Raw genomic sequence first — 20,293 nt, 5'->3', positions numbered from 1 at the left:
TCCCTTCATATAGAATTGAGATCCCAATACTTCCTTTGAAAAATGCACTGACGTCTATAGAAAGATAAGTTATTTAAGAACTATGTGAGATTTTATTGCTGTTGTGGTAAATGGAAGGAGAAAGGTGTTCATGATCATTCACACCAAACCTTGGTTTATTCCCTGTTTCCATCTTCTAAATGGGATGTCCTGCAAATAAAGATTTCCAGCACGGATTGGATGGAAAGGTTAGAATTACCTGTGGCTCAGTCAAAGATTTATCAGTGGGATCTTTCAAGGCTGCAGCTCAGATTCTGTCCTGCTTATTCTGCTTCCTAAGCAGTTGCCATGCATCAGATGTGGTTTTTTTAAATGTTACTGTTTTGATTTAGTGGCATTCCATGTCAGCTTTTTTCTGTTTTATATCTCTTGTAATTCTTTTTATATATGTTGGAAGACAACAAAACAGCGGGACATTTGAATTTTTTTCTTGATGGAAATTTTACAAAATCTTGAGATTTATATTCTAATCATTTTTATGCGGGGAAATTTTTCAAAGAAGCCTGTAGGACTTATCACTCCTGTTCAATTTCAGTGGGATTTCAGAGTCTTACTCCCTCAGGCTCTTTCCACTTCTTTATACCTCAAACATCAATCTTATCATACCTAGCAATGATTCATTGGCAAAGCCCCTCAGACAGAAACCACAAGGAGGCTTTTAAGGCAATTGTTTTCCTTTAACTACTTGGTATTTCTAGCCAGATTTCATATATTCCCTCTGCTTCAGGGCACACTGTTCCCACTGCTCCTGGTCCTCCATGATTTTGTTTTGTGACTTCCCCTAATCTACAACTGAACTGATAGATAACTTGGAATTTGTAAATGGCATTTTAAGTCACATGATGTTTAGCAAATAAACCAACATATACATCAGCAATTAAAATAGAACAGTTGAATATGATCGATCATAGAGGAATGGGCAAAGTACTTGTCATGAGGCAGTGTCTCTGGCAGTGATGAGAGACAGCAGAAGATCAAGTATAATGTGAAAGAAACATATGTTTTACTGTATAATTTTGTATTTCACAGATATATTTACTAAAATATTATTGGAGGTAATACCAGCTAACATTAAAGAAACCCAAGCAAATTAATTTTCCGTGTACTGTAGTATTAGTTTTAATATTTGTTTTAGCAACTATCATTTTGACAAAATTGTATTGTAGTAATGTAAGACCCCTTGATGTACCTAAAAATTGTGCTTGTGGTTTTTGCCAGGTTAGTTTATAAGTAACCCATCACATCATTCCAAAAAGATCTCCCCAGGTGCCTTTCTCAGTTAGCAATGACAACTACTTTCTCTCCTGCCCCTGCCATGCTCCTTCAGGTAATAGAATTCTCTTTATTCCACATGCTCATCTTAGCCTCTGGCCCTGACCTGGAAAAGGTCCTCACAGCTCCTTGGCTCACAGACCAAAGGAGCTGTCAGTTCTCGCTGTCTACTCAGCACTCCTGTTGTATCACCATATGATTGACTGGGAAAAAACTTGAGCCTTGTTAATCAGCACACAAGGGAGCCAGCAAAAAGTGACAGGGGCTGAAAAGTTCCTTGAAATCACTTTTATATGGAAATCACTCGAATATTTTATATTGGTTGAATTTTATCAGGACTTGTCCATTCAAAGATAATTTACTCAAAAATGGTTTATGTGAACTGTAGCGTTTGCAGAGTAATTGCTATAGTACAGACTGTTGTAGTATACTAATATTTAGAAATTGTGAGTCCATTTTGCAGTCCAACAAAACCAAAATTGCACCAAGGTAGCATTTGCCGATACCCAGAATACTGTTTGCTTCCAATGAAGTTTTAAAGCTCTTCCATTTCCAATTTATGTGCTGTTCTGACAGTAGCAAACCACTAAATCCACTCACAGATCCAATTTGAAGTTAGTTGATGAATTTACATTATCAGTATCTTTTTTGTTTGTTTGTTTAGAACAGCAACAAAAGCCAGCACATGGGATACCCAGCGCTGGGTGACACAGGCATCTGGTCTAGGTCATCAGCCTGTTTTTGCTTGCATCCTTTTCTCCAGACTGCAGTTCCTTCCCCAGATTAAGCATCAGAGTAAAGTTCAGCAGACAGCGTGTCTGTCGCCTGTTAATCATCAGCTATTGTTCCCTACTTATGTACTTTTGTTAATAAAATCCATACCACTGCAGAGCCTTACTTTCACCTTTGGAAAAATCTTTTATATCAATCTGCCTGGATATATCACTCCCTTTGTGGGTGGCCTTGTTACGTTCCTTCCAGTCTCAGCCATTCCCCATGCTCTTGAAATGCTGGGTGCTTCTCCTCCTTCAGGTGCATCTGCTGCAGGAACTATTTAATATCCTTCTGTATATTTTTTTTCTTACTTCTTAATGTAAAATAGCTGTGCGTATTGAAATTACCCTTGGCACACATACTATGTATACCAGGTACAGAAATCTAAATACTGGAAGGGTTCGATATACAAAACAACAGCAAACAATCACAAAGGAGAATATTGTACCTTTAATCAATTGACTTCCTGTTTATTATTCTCAGTATTATACTGAGAATATATATTTTATATGATGGTTGTTCTGCCTTTACAGTTTTAACAAGGGAATTTTTGCAACCAGAGCTTTTCTGTTTTGGCCCCTCAAAAGCAGATTAATGTTTCATTGTGTCAAAAAAAGCATATCTTTATTCCATTACAGGAATACACAATAGATGTTTTCTTCCGTCAGAGATGGAAGGATGAGAGATTAAAGTTTAAGGGACCAATGAACATTCTTCGATTGAACAATTTAATGGCCAGCAAAATCTGGACCCCAGATACATTTTTTCACAATGGGAAGAAGTCAGTGGCTCATAACATGACGATGCCAAACAAGCTTCTACGAATCCAAGATGATGGGACCCTCTTGTACACCATGAGGTAAGGCTTGTCATCTTTTTCATTTACTCAAGCTATTTCTTGAGCTATATCTCCTGTGATTTTTCCAGGTAACAATTAAATAAGGTTCCAGGAGAACGTTCCTTTGTTTCATTTCTGTCCCAGCAGAAAGAAAGCTAGGAAAATGTACACCTTGTTTCCAGTTCTGTTGTGAGTCTGTTGGCTGATAATGAGCTAGATCAGTCTTCCTACATGTTCATCAGCCTTCATACCTCTATAATGTATTAAAAGATACTGACCACCTGCATAAAGTGCTTTTTGACCTTCAGATGGGAATCACTCTGTAAGAATTGTTAAGAATACTCAATCTTAGAATGATTAAAATAGTGTATGACTTTTGCTTGTTATTGCATCCATTGTACCAACCATGTGAACCTTTAAATAAATTTATTGTTAAGATCCGTGGCAACAAAAAATAAAGAGGAAGAGGTAAGGGATAATAAGACCTCCAATTTTTTCCAGCAAAAAATACTTGGTAATAATTGTTTCTTTACACCTAATTACAGTATTTTAGTTACAGTTTTAATTTTTGCATCCTGTGCATGATTAGCAGCTAAGATAAACATTTAGCTGGTAAAATGTATTGTTTGCTTAGAAAATATTTTATGAAAAATTATAAATATCATCTATGCATAGGCATAAGGAGCATTTTTATAAGAGTGATTTCTTCTTTGATTACTCTTTTTGCAGAAATGTTGCCTATATGAGCTTTTAGAGATTTTTTTAATCCAAAATTCCAGAAACCTCTGACTTAGTTTCTTTTTCTTTAAGAATGTTTAATAAATTAAATTCATTGTCAATGTAGATTTAAAATCCCCAGCCTGAGTAAGATATAAAATATGAGCTGTAAAGCAAATACGTGCTGTGCATTTTTTTTCCATGCAACCATACCAGCAAATTTAGTATACAATACCCAAACTCTTACAGTTTTGAGTGTTGATGGGTAGACTGCTAATAATGTTGAATGATGTGGTGGCTGGAGAAGTTCAGAAAAGTTTGCTGGAAATAAATTGAAAGCCCTATTTATAGTATTTTTGCTTGGGCTCAAATCAATATTTGAACTTGTAAATCTCTACCCAGAGGAGACTTACAGGATAAGAAGGACAAACACAGCTGCCTTTTTTTTTTTTTTTTAAAAAAAAAAAAGGGAAAGAAAATTCTGTCAAAAACTTTCCTCAAACTGTTATAAATTATTTTTTGTCATATTAATCCCCATATTTGATACTGGAACATTGCTGGGATTTTTTCACAAAATGAGCAAAAGTGAATGCATTGTTAACATACTGTCATGCTTGTACATAAATAAAAATAATAATCACAATTAACATGGAGAATAGCAATCTTTTGAAAGAACGCATGGGGTTTTTTCTACATCTTCCATTCAAACTGTAAAAAAAAAATAAATCAGAAAACTATGGAGCACAGTCCTTAGGCAAATTAACTGTATTTTATGTGTTTTTGTAATGAGCCTTTGAGAGCCATATTATCACATATGTACCTCAGAATATTATGAGAAGAAAATGACTGTTCTTAACAACCTGCAGTTACATAATTTATATTTTCATTTAAATGGCCCTTGCTTATGGTTTTGAGGTCAGCCTTTTCAGGTTTTTGATGTGATAAGTCAATGCCTTCCAAAGGAACACATAAGAGGGAAGAAGCAAGAGCTGATTTAAATTTTAATTAGTTTAATATAACATTTTAATTTCATCTCCTAAATCAGCATGATCTCTGTTCATTTCTGTGGAATTGATTTTCTTGTCCTGCTAACTGACTTAAATGCATAATGGTCTTTTGCCTTTTAGGCTTACAGTCCAAGCTGAATGTCCAATGCACTTGGAAGACTTCCCTATGGATGCTCACTCATGCCCACTGAAATTTGGCAGCTGTGAGTATATAATGAGAATTATAGACTCTGGTTAGCGCATATCTAACATTGCTCAGCATCACTTTATTTCAGAAGTTGGTACATGAGAGGTTTAAACACAGGACGGTACATTGAAAAAAAAAAAAAAGTAACCTGACACATCAAAATCTCTTTTCTCTACTCAGCGTTGTATCTTCTAATGTATTTTAAAGCTTTCTTGACTCCAGTTAACAATAAACACTATGCATCTAATTCAGCAGTGCACTAATCTACTTTCATTCCAGTGTGCAAACTATACCGAGGAATGCAGTCCTGGGTGCACATAGCCTGTCTAGTATTAATGAAGAGCTGATTAAAGACTTCAAAGAATGTTTTTTTTCATGTATTGAAACATTTATTTTCTTTTTCTTGTTAATGATATTTGTTTTTACATTCTTAGCAACAACAAATGGCTTCTTGTGACAAAAAATTTCACTCATGGGTATGTCTGCATCTTACAGACAGGTGGACCTTGATCTCACTATTATTATTTTAACAGCAGCATAACTTCATTTATATTACAGCCTTCCTCCTTCTTCATGGATTAGGATCACTAATTTTGTACACTAAAAGGTTTTCTTTTTTAATTTGGCTGCAGCCTATGTTCTCTGCTGGGTCCAGGAAAGGGAATATTTTTTGGAAGAAACTGATTAATACCTTTAAATTCTGGCATATCCCTTTTCCTTGGAGTTTGGAGCAAATTAAATCAAGCCTGCGTTTCTGATGATGTTTCCACACTAGAGGGAAATCTTAGCTATGGAGATAAAAGATCATTAGAGTTAATAATATTTGTATCATGGAGCCTTTTTTGTCCTTTAAATACTATATTTATAATACATAATACAGCTTAACTAACACCAGAGATGTTAGCTGAAATTGGCTACTGGCTAATAATGTTTACATATACATGCACAGCAAGGTATGTTTGATTTATAAGGTGTGGGAGGAAAAAAAGACTCATATGTAACCTCAAAACAACTTTAAAAACCCTGTAATAATGAAACTGATACTCAGACCAAGAGACTACTTTATACTACGACTGCATTTCCATTCCTAAGTTGGAAACCTTTCCGACTCACTCAGTATGTTAGACTTTCTGTAAACAGTTTCTTTCTTTTTTTTTTTTTTTTTTGTTTGTTTGGTTGGTTGGTTTATTTTACTTACTAATTTATTCTTTGTTCTCTGCCCATGGTTTCTGGTTTTCCAGTACACAGGAGAATTCAAACTGTGAGCTATGTGTTTTTAGAAAAGCTGTCTTTCATTTCCCCCATAGTCACGTGTGCTTCAGCCCATTGGCACATCCAGGGCACTCTTATTTCTGTCCATTTTATTTCTTTAACTAGCACTCCTTTCTAGACTACTGTGCATTTTTCAGCTTTTTGAAATTTTTTTTTTGAATGGTGAATAGTGGTGAAAACAAGCAGGAATCCTGAGGATTTTGGTTTAGCTGGGACAAGTCTACTAGTGGTATATATTTGTCACAGCTCTTCATACGCTGTTAATCTTACATTGCTAGGAGGATCATCAGCCTGGGTGAATGTCTCCCTTTTCTTTTTTACACATAAGAAAAGATCCAAATTGAATGTATTGGAGAAGCTGTAGGTTAATAGATTACCCATCTTTATCAAAAAGTCTGGCCAACAGTGGGGTGGATGGGGACAAATCAGCAGTTGGCAATACGGCTGGTTTGCATTAAAGCAGAGGTCTTGTGGGAAGCTGGAAAGGTAGAAGGGAAATGTTAAAAATCTTGATGTTACCTACCTGTGATATTTTGTTAGTCATGCATTTTGCGGTTAGTTGCATGAAGAATCTTCTTTCTGGGTCTCCAGAGATTTCTCAAGTGAAAATGTTTTCAGCTCAATAGAAATGTTGCTTTTCTTTTTCACTTCACTACAGTTATGGTATAAGACTTAAAATGTACTTGTCTCAGTAAACCAAAATGAGCACACACTTTCTTCCATCAGTGGTGTACCCTTTTCCTTTCATACTACATTTGTTAGACTGGAAAAATCTTGCAGGACATACTACATTTTTTTTTCTTCCTTAATTACTGGAGAGGCATTAATGCTATTTAAAATACAGTGTTGATTTGCTTTCATTCTAGTTTAGCTTGACAGACTCTAGGCCAAATGTATGTGTGATCATGACTGCCCTGACAGAGCAGTCTGCTTGATGTCAGTGTGTCCCACAAAAAGATGCCAAGGAACGAAATTTCAGAGAGTGTGCAGGGCAAGGCCCTGAGCCACTGCAAGTTTGTTAAGGGCATTGTCACTGGATCTGGCTTCCTATATTGAGGTATGAATTTCATCTAATAATAAAATGCTTGTCATACATTCCCACAGTGGAGAGTGGGGACAATGGAAAACGGGAACAATACAGGAATGAATTTTCAAAAATGTCATGTGTCCCTAAACAATGGGAATTGTTGTTCTTTTCATCTGGTTTACCGTGAGTTGTAGGATATTTATAATACCTAATCTCTGACAAGTTTTTTAATAGTGTAGAAGAGATGTTGTCTGTAATTTAATGGCAATAAAGTGTGGTTAATAAGATCACAAATGAGTGCCCTGTTCCCATTCTGCAATAGGTATTTACCCTACAGTAAAGCTATTTTAAATGGCCAAACATTTTTTTACCATATCATTTTAAGTAACTCTTCTAATTCTATGAGTTTTGATGTAAGCTGATTAATTTAAATTGCTGACAACTTTTTTTATCTTATTTCCCACAGATGCATACACAACTTCAGAAGTTACATACATTTGGACTTACAATGCTTCAGATTCAGTGCAGGTGGCACCAGATGGCTCAAGATTGAATCAGTATGATCTTTTAGGCCAAACAATTGGAAAAGAGACAGTTAAATCAAGTACAGGTTAGTAAAAGATATTTTGAAGAAAAAGACACTCACTTGGCTATGAAGAACATAGGCATTGCTGGTGGTGTTAGAAGGCTACTGAAAAAAACTTGCAAAATATAAGATATTGGGTATAGTCCATTAATGTATGGTACAAGTAACACATAGCAGCACTTCACTGATTCTTTCAAGTTAATAAGTAACTGGTGATAGCAGAGGTGAACTTGTCCCCCATGACTGTCTTTTAATGCGATCTGGAGCTCAGTCTTGAATCCTAATGTTTGTAACCCAAGACTGGGATAATTGTTTAATTTCGTATGGTAAGTGACACTTTTTGTCTACTAAATGGTGAAGCATGAAGATTTCAACCACTTTTTCCTTCCATCAAGTTTTTGGCGTTAAACACTGGATTATTCTACCAGACTCTAGGCTGTGTTCCTGTATGTGCCAAGCTGTGATGGACCCCATGATTATCTTCTGACTGTAGACTAAGTTCTCAGGGTGCTTTTGTGTGAACACAGAATTGCTTATGTGCAGAAGCCTGTAGGATTGAAGCTCTTGTGAGGACACACAAGAGTTCCTATAAGTTCTTGAACACTAATCTTTCCTCGAACTCAGTGGGAATAAGGTGTAGCTGCACTCAAAAACTTCTTTATATTCCTTAGGATGCTTTCTACTGCAAAATACATTCTGTGCAATTTAACCCTAGTGCATTTGTTTCATATGAACATACCATTCTTTTACCAAAGAAATGTACTTCCTTAAAAAGATAACCTTTGGTTTCATTGTATGCTGTTTTTTGTGGCACCTAGGTGAATACACAGTGATGACGGCTCATTTTCATTTGAAGAGAAAAATCGGTTATTTTGTCATTCAGACTTACCTTCCCTGTATCATGACTGTCATTCTCTCTCAAGTGTCATTCTGGCTGAACAGAGAATCTGTACCTGCCAGGACAGTTTTTGGTGAGTATACTGAGTAGCATTAGCTTTGTTTGCAAGAGCTGAAACTGTTAGGAAGCATTTCTGTAGTATGCTTGGTAAAGGCTTTTTTCATTCAAGTTAGTGTGTTTGTAGAATGTGATACTATTTCTAGTCCAAAATACAGCTATCTTACAGGTCTTCTGAGAATCCCAGTTTTTGGAAATTAGCACGTACGAGAGAACTGTCCACATACCCTTGAGCCTTAAAAGGAAAAAGTTTTCACAGAATGGAAAAAAGATGATAATGTTTCTACTTAACAAGTAAATTTAGATTATTTTCTGAAATGCCTTACCTTGATATTATCCAAATGTTTTGGTACTTGGTAGGTAAGCCCATTTCTAAATATATTTGTAAATTAAGCAAATTAAATTTGAATTTGTTGGATTATTTGAATGCATTAAATGTTGCAAGCTTCAGTTCTTTAAAAGAAACCCTACTTTGGGCAGCTGGGAAAAACTTGCACACTAATTCAAATTGGAGAGTACTGTAAGGGAGTGAACAGTTTCAGCAGCAGCACAAAATAGTGGTGGTTCTCTTACAAGGTTTTGCTCTCTTTATTAAAGCAGAGTAACAAATGTCTTTCTTCTTTGCATAACTTAAACTTCTTTTAATTTGTTTGCTTTTAAAGAAAAAGAGACTAGCACAACAAAAGGAAAGTGATGTCTGTGTGGAATCAGCCATCATAAAAGCTGCAAAAAGTCATATGATTAGTCATCGGTAAACACTATGCAGTCTTTCAAAAAATAGGCCAAACTCAAATTTATATTGAGTATAATGCACAACAGAGCACTTACTGTCTCTGCTGGTATTGAAAATGTCACACAAAGTGTTGTTAAGATTGCAGGTTTGAATATGAGCCGCACTGAAGTCTCATGAAATGGGCCAGTGGTTTTAGTGGGACTGGTTATCAGGCAGATTTTTTTTTCTTCCTTCAGAATCTTCTGTGAATTTGTCCATTTCTGCTTATCCAAGTGCACATTCCTCTTTTCCAGCCTTGCAAGTACACTGTCAAATCTGTCTATAACTCTAACTTTGCCCTTTTCTGTACTCTCTCCTATACATTTAGGACAGTGTAACTGATTTGTCCATGAAAAGTCTCACATCTTCTTTAAAATAAGTAATATTGGCACGGCAACCTGCTGCTTTACTCTCCTGGGGGTTTAGCGTAATATGGGTAATGAACAGTGTCCTGTTTCAGGATGCCTTGAAGGGAGCAGGGTCGGATAGCCACAAGAACAGAACCACCCCACCCAGTGACATAAAATCTAAAATCTGTTTGCTCAGCGCAGTGGGTATACTGAGGAGACAGCAATTTCTGTACTAGTATTTTGTTTCTGCCGCACAGACATGCTCCTCACGCACCCGCCAGGGCTCGTCCCCTGCAGGCCAGCTGTAGACTGGCGCCCTGAAGGAACAAGACACAAGACGTGTTGAGGATCTGCCTGATGGAGCAGCCTGGCCTCTGTAGCAGTGTTTGCACCTCAGGCCTAGCCTTCTACATCGGGTTGGATGTCCCCTGAGGAGCTACTTCTTAACATTCTTTTACACTGTGGATGAGATTGTCAGCATCAGCTGCCAAGGGCTGCTCTAATCGCGTAGCCCCAGGTGAACCTCCTGGTCTTTCTCCATACCTACTGACAGCAGTAGGATTTCTGATACCCTCTGGTCTCCTGCCTAAATGTGTTACAAAACTGTGAAGTTAGCCACAGTTTCATAACAAAGTTTGTCTGTTGCTTCTTACTGTTTTCTGTCTCATACTGAATTAATCTTGACAGAGCTTGGCAGGTGCCCTCAAGGTCTCATTTGGGTGGTACTTTTGGGTAGACTCCACCCAGTGACACAAGAAGCCTGTACGACAGCTAAGTCAAAAAAAAAAAAAGCTACTTCCAGCAGGGAATATAAAAAATAGCAGGAGATAGCACTTTACATTTGTATTGATCATACTTAACTTTTAGTTTTTATAGGGAGTAGTCACTTGCTGGATAGCCATCTTTTCATTGTGTAATAAATATATCAAAATTAAAGTATGGTTAAGTAGAAAATACTAGGTTTGATAAAGTGTTTTTCAGAATCAATGAGAAATTTGTTTCAAATATCTTCTTGAGAGCTACCAAGTCCTGGAAAGGACTAACCACTGAAGTAGGATTCCTTTCAAAGAAACATAACTCCCAGTTATTCAAAGCACCACTTAGCATTTATTATTTCATGCTTGAAAGAAGTTACTTTTCTTTCCCCTTTCTGTTCTCTCTCAACACAGTTTCAAGTTCCAGGTTAACATTAAGGGCTTGGTATAATGAGGCTTCTTTTATAGTTGAGCTCTTTAATCCCTTTCCTTTATGGCACCTATTTAATATTGTTGACCTAAGCTATCTCAAACAAATTATGGCCTAATGTTATATTGTTTTAACTTTGCTTTAAATTATTGAAAGAAGAAACTTTTATCTTCATTAATTAAGTCTTGAATGTGTTTTCTCTAGCAGATAAATTTGAAAAGCATTTGATTGCATTTTTAACGAAAGGGAATAAGCTTGGTTCATAATGCCTTCATTTAGTGCAAGATTACAATCTGTTTCATTTAGTAATGTGTTTATTGTTATGCACTTAGTGTCAACAATATTAGCAAAACCAATCTTGTGCATCTTACTGAATTCTCACGTCATTTTTAAGGGGTCATAACATTTAGAAGCATTGCATATATTTGAATAGCAGTATTAGATGCAGGTGACAGAAAAATCAGAAATTAGTTTTCTCAGTGCTACAGTTTTCTATGTGGTTTAACTCACATGGAGTAGGAATGAGAATGTTGAAATGAATGTAGTCAGATATATATTATTTGATACCCAAAGCAGGCAAGAAGAAAAATTAGTAGTCTTTTTTTTTTATTATTACATTGTCCTAGATGCAGAATTTTAAATTCACATAGCTGTGCTCTTTGGTCAGGACTCTGTTCTCTGTGGTCATTTTATTCTTATGCTGCATTCCTATCCCTGTGTTTTTCTTGTTCTTAGTTATCTTGGTTCATCTTTTCTAAGCCTATATTAATTAATGTACATTTTGAAGCAAAAAGCCATTTAGACCTGAAATAGACACACTTTTAAACCGTGCAACTACAGAAAGGGAAGCCTAAGAAAAGTGCAGATTTGTTCTGGTTATTTTTACATGGGAATTGAATTATGTAGACCCTTCCTTTTGAACAATTCTGTATGTACAAAGTACCTTTTCCCATTTTGTTGAAAAAAATCTCAACTTATGTTATTTACTTTGCCTTTCACATGCTGCAGATTGTCTTTCATGCATTTAGAGATATCCCACCACTCACAACTTTCAGTCTATAATTCCTTAATTGGGAATTTCTGCTAACTGCAGCCATAATGCTCTAGTGGTAGGCAGTGGGCAAGCATATCTGAGAACTGTAGCCCTTGGTTAGAGACTGAGCTCGCTGCAAACAAATTAGTGTCTTCTTAGCTCAGTGGTGTGTCAAGACACTAGCTGGTGTTCCTGGTGTTCCATAGTGGCATAATGACATGCAACTTTTCTGGGAGCTGATGTAAATAGCACTTGCCATTCAGCTTTGGGAATTATCTTGACTGTCGATCAATGGGGAACTTTGTTCCACTGCTCATGTTTAGTACAGTGAAGCAACATGAGCACCAACTTCACAATATGTATATGTAAATTGAATGACTGAATGCAGCTTTTCTGGAAATAGATTATGTACGGTCCTTGGCTTCCCATGCTATTTAAAAAGGCTTCCCATGCTATTTAAAAAGGCTTCCCATGCTATTTAAAAAGGGTAGTACTTCTGCCCTTTCATGTTGTTGTTCTTTTAGTAAAAAGGGTAGGCAGAGCACTTGAGCTGTTTCCTACAATCTTTCTCTCAATGGTTGTCCAGACTCACCTCCTGGTGTCTATGCAGAATCCATGTACCCTCCTGTTGTACTGTATTCTTAAGTAATACATATACATTGTGTAAGTAAAAAAGAAACAGTTTGGTGTGTAGCCAGATGGTATGGTATAATACTTTAAAATTACACTATTTCCAGAATTGTAAAGCTTTTGTTTATACCTCCAACTATTTACTCTCGGAGTGATAAAATGAAGTAGTAATCTGCCTCTCTGTAAAAGGGACAAGTCTTTTCTTTCTGCTATGTTATTTGTATTTATAAATCTATTCAGGTTTTGGACCAGGTTGAGTGATCTAATTACCTAACATTTGCAATTACTGTTAAGGAAAAAGAAAGAGTGAAATAATAGAGCAATGGAATTAGCTTCCTAATAAAATAAAATAAGGTAATTTATCAGTCCTTTTGTGATGTGTTCTTCAACCAGTATGTATCTTTGCAAAGTGTTGTGATGAAAAAATAAAATTGCAGTAGTAGCATGACATTTTAAGAAATGGAACACATCTTAAGCATTTTATACAAATAATTGGCAAAGCTGAAGAACCTCTTTTGTTACAGAAATGTCCTTTGGTAGCTCTTTATTTAGGCCTTTTACTTTTGTTCTCAAAGGAGATGTCCACATTCTAACATGAGAAGGCTAGGACATGATTTAGTTGTGTAAAATCTGTTCAAATTAGAAAAATCAGTTGATACACAAAAGGTGAAACTAGGGTCTAAAAGAACTTCTTTCTGTCAAGGAGTAGCCTGACTTTTGCACACAAATGTGGGCATAAACTTGTCATCTTGATAGATTTGAACTTTAATATTTATTTGCTAACTCCTCCAATTTCCACTGTATGCTCTTAGTTAGGCATTTCTATTTTTTCAGTTTACCTCTTCCACTGTTGCGTGGCAGTGCCCTATACCACTGAGTGACAGAAATTGTTGGCCCAGAGGTGGCTGGCTAACTTTAAACACATTTTGAACAGTATCCATCTGTCCTGGAATCCAATATATGACAGAGCTGGTACTTTCCGCAGCCAGTGGAAGTGCTAGTGAAAAGCATTGAATTTGCAGCCTGGAGATGGATATCCTCTCTCCAATGAGCTGCTGCAAAAGTGGCACCATGAAAAAAAAAATAATATCCTAGGCAATCAAGTAGCTTCAGTCTTGGCCTGAATGGATAAACCTGTAGTGATAGAAGATACTTTAGATTTTATAGACATGCACTGCTGAGAACAGAAAGTGTAAAGATGTTGGAGTATACTTGCTGTCAAGTGTAAAATATTTGGTCCTCTTCAGAGAAGGGAAACATCAATGGTTTATTTTTTGGATCCTTTTTAAAGACAAACTGGTGACTGCTTGTGGTCTCTTACAAGATGATACCTGTCCATGTCCTTCTGGCACCCGTTCAGTGCCACATCTGCTGGGTGCTGGGCTATAGAAGATAGTTCTTGACCTGTATAAACTATGGTCTTTCTATGTCATAGTGAGTTATTGTGCAGTCTTTACACAGCCTATTAAATTATTTAGGCTGTTCAGAATAGTATAAGATTTAGAGGAGAAGATTGGTTTCCTTTAATATTTTTTACTATCTCGCTGTAGGGGGACAATCCACTCACCATTTTTTATACCAATTTTAGCTCACTAGTGTTCTGGATTTGGTAATGCAGTGAGGAATGTTTCTGATCTGGTCAGTGTATGGGTTTTGTGGGGTTTTATCTATGTGAAATAAATGTGTTTTGTTTTACAAGTTGACCATATTCTTCCACATCAATAATTTTTCAGTTCTCTCAGGTTTAGCATGACAAGGAGGTGGCTTATTTCCATTCAGTCCTTTCTCATAAAGAAGACTTAATAATACTGATTTTTCAAATTAACTATAATGTGCAAAATCATCTGTCTTTTGACTGAAGAACAATATCAAGTATAAAAATGCTAGAGATTCCAAAACTGGCAGGTATCACAGATTAAATTAACCTGTCCAATTTTTTCCCACTCAGTACAGGTTAAATGACTCTGGTAGCTTGATCATCACTGAATGTACAGAGCGAAGGAATAAATGACAGTGCACTGGCAGTTGTCTGACAACGTGCTGTTTGGTTAGCGTTTGGGTCACAGAGTGGTGTGGCTTGCTGAACTTTTTAGAGGAATTGTCGACTGGTGGCAAGGCACAAGATGTATATTCATGATGTTTTAATTAAGACTAGAAAAGTTCAGCTGTTAATCTTAAATTAGATTTCTGAAGAGGCCAATGGGTCTTCCAGAATATTAGTTTATTCTAAAAGGTAGGACTTTAACAGAACAGTACCTTAGCAACTGTGCTTATTTACATGTGGATGAGGTCACCTTATCTTTGAGAAATAATCACTTTACTGATACTTCTGTATAATTAAAATGATTTATCTGCAGCTCAGGACCAGTGTTAAAATTTGCATGTGATAATTTTAAATGTAAGACAGACTGCCTTTTCCCTGAGGTGCTGAAAAGAATTAAGCCATATGTTGTGTAAGTGTTAGGAGAGAACAAGTTCTTTACCAAATATATTGTCTATGCATTTTCATACAATATAGTATGATAGCTGCTTTCTTTTTGTTGTATAGGCAGGTAGATCCTAACAGCGTCATGGCTGATTCCAGATGAAACCCAATTATTTAATTTATGGAGACTGAAAAAGAGCAATTAGAGAATTATGTTTGCTAAGGTGTCTGGATACTGTGTGACTCAGCACGATGCTTCTGTGCCTTATTTTCCTTGCTGTCCAGACCTTTAGGAGTGCATCAAGATAGAGCAGCACTGAGGCTGAGTCCACTCAGCTTTGTGTTGTCATTCTTTGTAGCACCTTCAGAGGTGGAGGTTCTTTATGGGGGGGTGTGGTGTGGTGTGTGGAGATTGAAAAGCCTGAAGAGGTCTGAGTTGGTGTAATGCTGCTTCTCTTCCCTCTCACAGTGGTTAAAAATGCTTCTCTTGTAGCAGAAGGAAAATTTGAGCTAGGTCAATCCTGCAGAACCCGTGACAGATTGCTGACAGTGGAGGATCTGGTTTAGGGAGAGTGACTTTACTTTCTCTTGGGAATCTTCTTACAACAGTTTTAGGAGTGTGTAGTTGTTGAAGCTGTGATGTGCTGTTACTAATATTTCAGCCATGGTATCTCTTTTGTCTGTCATAATGGAGTGTAGGTTTGCTGATCTGTGCTAAGTATATCACTTTGTGTTGCTGTTCATTCTGGAGATGTATTTAATGGCGTGCCACAAACGGAATAGTTTAGTTTGTCTAAGTGTGATTCAGCCTGAGGTGGGAGAACTGATTTACTTAAGGAATGGAGACTGCATTTGTGGCTGTGGGTTTTGACTTGCTAAAACAGATTCAGAAAGATGTTCTCTGTCCTCCCATGTATCTTTTTTTCTGTTTTGTTTGTTTTTGTTTTGTTTTGTTTTGTTTTAGTATAATCCCTGGCTTCCTAATGGGTCCTCATTATGTGCAAAGTACTGTAAAGGCCTTTTAATAACTGCCACAGTGAAAGAACAACAATCTTCCTGGGTCTTGTTTGCTGACACATTATACACAGATATAATAATCTGATATTTCAAATCAATATGCTGTTGTAGAAAAAATCCATGTTACCTGAACAGAAACCTGTTTATGTCCTCATCTGTGTCGCTGGTTGGTTAGTGAGAAAGCTACTAGCAATGCCTCCCCCAACATTATCTCTAATAATGTATGTGTACGGTCAATGTATGTGGACCGGTCAGTAAAGATGGGTGCCAGACCTACAGCCACCAAATGCTAACGTATTCATTACTACTCTAATCTGCAAGATATTATGATTCCATTAAGGAATTGTTAATCTTATCCCTTACCTGTCCTGATAGCCAAAACCAAAAACAAACAAAAAAGGAATTATCTCTCTCCTGTAAGTAAAAACTTCAGCTGGCTAAAAAAGGGAAGTTTAGATGACAAAATTGAACTAAAGCACTGCAAAGGGAACGCCCAATGGAGCCTTCAACATGGTTCTGGCACTTTTTCACCAACTTAGACAAGCAAATTTTCCATTGTGTTTCATGAATATTCTTGGTTTGTATTTTTGTTGACATTCAAAATCCAAGTAACATTGTTGATGTTCTGTTTTTTTGTCCCCTTGCAGGAGTAACAACTGTGCTGACAATGACAACGCTGAGCATCAGTGCTCGAAATTCGCTTCCCAAAGTAGCATATGCAACAGCTATGGATTGGTTTATTGCTGTTTGTTATGCATTTGTATTCTCTGCATTAATTGAATTTGCAACAGTAAATTATTTCACAAAACGAGGATGGGCCTGGGATGGAAAAAGTGTAGTGAATGATAAGGTAAGTCCTAAGGAAATAGCCCTGTTTCTAGTCAATTGCACTAAACCAGCTGTAATATATTGTTTTGACAAAATTGGCTATATTAAAAAAAAAAAAAAGATTATTTATATCAAAAGAATGTAGATGTATTTTCTGTCCTGAACAAAAATATATCTGCCCTGATGTAGCTAATCTCATTTTGTCTCAATAATCCAGATTTAGGTATCAAGCATGTTGCTCTTTTTTATGTTGGGGACTGTCTTGACTTGTTTCTTGACTCCCCAGATGTAATTGTTTATCTGTTTATCTGTTTATTCAGAAAATTTAATCCAGATTATATTGGTCAATCACTCTATTATTTATTTAATCCCATTGAGTCGGAAATAAGCAAAAGATTACAGAAAGAGATAATGTATTATAATTTTCCTGGTAACTAAGGAACAGAAAAACAACTGAATGCCCATATATGTAAAAACTATTAATAACAAAATCTAGAAGTTCTGAGCATTTTCAGTATTCTGAAACTTATCCCTAATGATATGTAGACATTCATTTTTAAACTAATTTACATAGCAGTTGTACAAAATTCTGAGTACTTCTTCACCTGTGATGTATTGATGCTTGGGGGGTGCAGAAGCACAGTCATGCCTTAATTTTCTGGTATTGATAGTAGTGTAGGTGTGATATCATGAAGAAATTTTAACCTGATGGAATTTCTTATTTTGTGAACAAAATGAACTGGTGATACACCTAAATTTGTGTCAAGCTTCACAGTTTATAATTTTAGTAACTCAGGACAAATGTTAAAGCTGACTTGTTGTTTTGACTGACTTACTATCCGATATAATTTTGTCCTATCCGAGTCCCTGATTCTACCCATGGGAAAGGATTTCTTCTTACAAGAATATTCTGGTTTCTGTGGTTCTCCTTAAAATAGGATAGAATATTATTTGCTTTCTAGATGGTAATAGTAGACGTGAAACAGTTTAATTAACTGATGGTTTCTCAGCACTTTGAATGCATAAAGCAGCAAAATGTTCAGTTAATGGTAAAGGACAATCAGAGGAAATGAGTACATTGTTTATAATTCCCTGTGGCTTCTGGAAGGGCATGAACTATCCATAGCTTCAGGATCTGCTCCCTCATGCTAGAAGTAGATATCGAATCACTACAAGTTTGTCAGCATGTCACGAGTGAGGCTTTTCAGACTGGCACATTGCCCTAGCATTGTAACAATGTAGGGAGCCCTTAAATAAACTCTCCAATCATCCTTTGGCTGTTCCTTTAAATGAATATAACAGTGTTGTCTTGTGATCTTAGGAGTGGCAGCTGTTGAACAGCTAGGTAGTATTCCTTCCATAGGAATGACAAAATTAGCCATTCCATTTTAAGATTTATATATCATTCACATTTCCAGTTCTGTATTTCTTTCAAACTGGCTTAACAAAAAGCTAAACTTTTAACATATTCATAGTTTCTCATACAAAAATATGGTTTGTCTTTATTATGCAGGTCTCATTAATGGTATTACAGGTACCTTTTAAAAACACACTAGGAATGCCTGAAAGGAAGGAATTATAGAATAATTAAAGTTTTCCTTTAGTAATTTATTTGGTAATTTGCTCGTACTCTTGTTGAATGCATCTGTGCACGTAAAGCCAGATTTACTCTTTACCAAATAAAGTGAAATATGTTTCCTCAGTGACAGTCATCTGTGTTCATGTCATATGGAAATTCCCATCTGGATGTTATCAACATGGAATTTGTCTCACAGGAAAGCAGGTGCAGGGACAAGCTACTATTTGATCAGCCCTTTTTCACGCTCCAGTCAACAAGGAGCAATGCTGAATTCCCACCTGATCCCAGATTTTCTTTTTATGTGATACCATCTCTTGAGACAAGGTATTTAGGGCACTACATCTAACCATGAAGATCTGATCAAGATTTGTAGATGTCCTTAATAAATATCAAGTTGGAGCTAATTTAAAATCAAAATTGGAAATTGGGTAGATGCTTCCCAGTGGAAGTAAAAAATTGGAATGCACTTGTATGAGAAGTATCACAAGTCTTCCCTCATTTGTGCCACTTCCATCAGATTAAAAATCAAACCAAACCAGTACAACAGCTGATGATTTCTTATATGAGTCAAAGTTAACTATTTCTTTATCTGTTTAATTCTGTATTTCGCGGAAGAGATGGACTGAATCTATATTTATTTGCCTGCTTCTCAATTACAAATGGAGAGCCATGCTTTCTGAGAAACTGAAATCCTTCCATTCTCTCCTGTAGGTTATTAGAAGTTCCTTAGTTTGGGCTTACTGCAAAACAGTCAATCATTTTATAGCATTACAGTTTTACTGCAGAGCTGGTCTGTGTACCTCTGTATGTCTAAAACCCCAAGCCTATCCTCATTACCTACACACTCCTGTATATATCTATAGACATAGCCTCTCCATTGGACTGCCATTGGCTGAACTTTAGCCATTTGAGAGCATACACAATCCCATAAAAACACAGAATTGCTGAGGTTGGAAGGGACCTGTGGAGACTGTTGAATTTAACTTCCCTACTCCAAGCAGAGTCAGCTAGGGACAGTCGCTCAGAGTCATGTCCAGATGGTTTTTTAATATCTCCAAGGATGGAGACTCCACAGCCTCACTGGGCAACCTGTTCCAGTGCTCAGTCATGCTCACAGTAAAGCAGGCTTTTTTGTTTCTTTAAGTGGAATATTCTGCATTTCAATTTGTACCCATTGCCTCCTGTCCTTCCACTGGATATCACTGGGAAGAATCTGGTCTGGTCTTCTTTACTCTCTCCCACCAGGTATTTTTAAACATTGATAAGATTCTCCGCTGAGCCTTCTCTTCTTCAGGCTGAACAGTCCTAGCTCTCTCAGCCTTTCATATTTTAGGTGCTTCAGGCATTAAATCATCTTTGTTGTTCTTCACTGGATTTGCTTCATTATTTCCATATCCCTCTTGAACTGGGGAACCCAGAACTGGATCCAGCACCCCGGATACATCTCATCAGGGCTGAGTCAAAGGGAACGATCACCTCCCTCCGCCTGCTGGCAATGCTCTTTGTAATGCAGCCCAGGAGGCTGTTGGCCTTCATTGCTCTGAAGGCACATTGCTGGCTTGGGCTTGGCTTGGTGGCCAGCAGGACCTTCTGGGCTTTTTTCTGCAAAGCTGCTTTCCAACCCATTAGCCCCAACCTGTACTGGTGCATGGGGTTGGTCCTCTCCAGGTGCAAGACCTTAATTTCCCTTTGCTGAATTCATTAAATTCTTGTCATTCTATTCCACTTACCTTCTGTTACTTTTTAGATTCTAACCCCCATTTCATCAATGTAACGCATTTAAAAAAAAATAATTCTGAA

General features: G+C 36.8%; 1 protein-coding gene across 2 annotated transcripts in view; it reads left to right on the top strand.

The window, feature by feature from the left end:
• The window catches only part of GABRA2 (gamma-aminobutyric acid type A receptor subunit alpha2), a 64,811-nt gene that overhangs the window by 36,652 nt on the left and 7,866 nt on the right, over positions 1–20,293 (top strand). For both annotated transcript variants that reach the window (XM_055796682.1, XM_005232110.4), the window contains exons 5-9: positions 2,724–2,944; positions 4,768–4,850; positions 7,600–7,743; positions 8,538–8,690; positions 16,734–16,936. In XM_055796682.1, the coding sequence (XP_055652657.1) occupies positions 2,724–2,944; positions 4,768–4,850; positions 7,600–7,743; positions 8,538–8,690; positions 16,734–16,936 (804 nt within the window). The remainder of the gene's footprint in view (positions 1–2,723; positions 2,945–4,767; positions 4,851–7,599; positions 7,744–8,537; positions 8,691–16,733; positions 16,937–20,293) is intronic.

The sequence above is a fragment of the Falco peregrinus genome, chromosome 2, assembly GCF_023634155.1.
Source record: "Falco peregrinus isolate bFalPer1 chromosome 2, bFalPer1.pri, whole genome shotgun sequence".
In the NCBI taxonomy this organism is placed as follows: Eukaryota; Metazoa; Chordata; class Aves; order Falconiformes; family Falconidae; genus Falco; species Falco peregrinus.
Note: the sequence above shows the minus strand (reverse complement) of the source record. Positions and strands in the feature narration are given on the sequence as shown.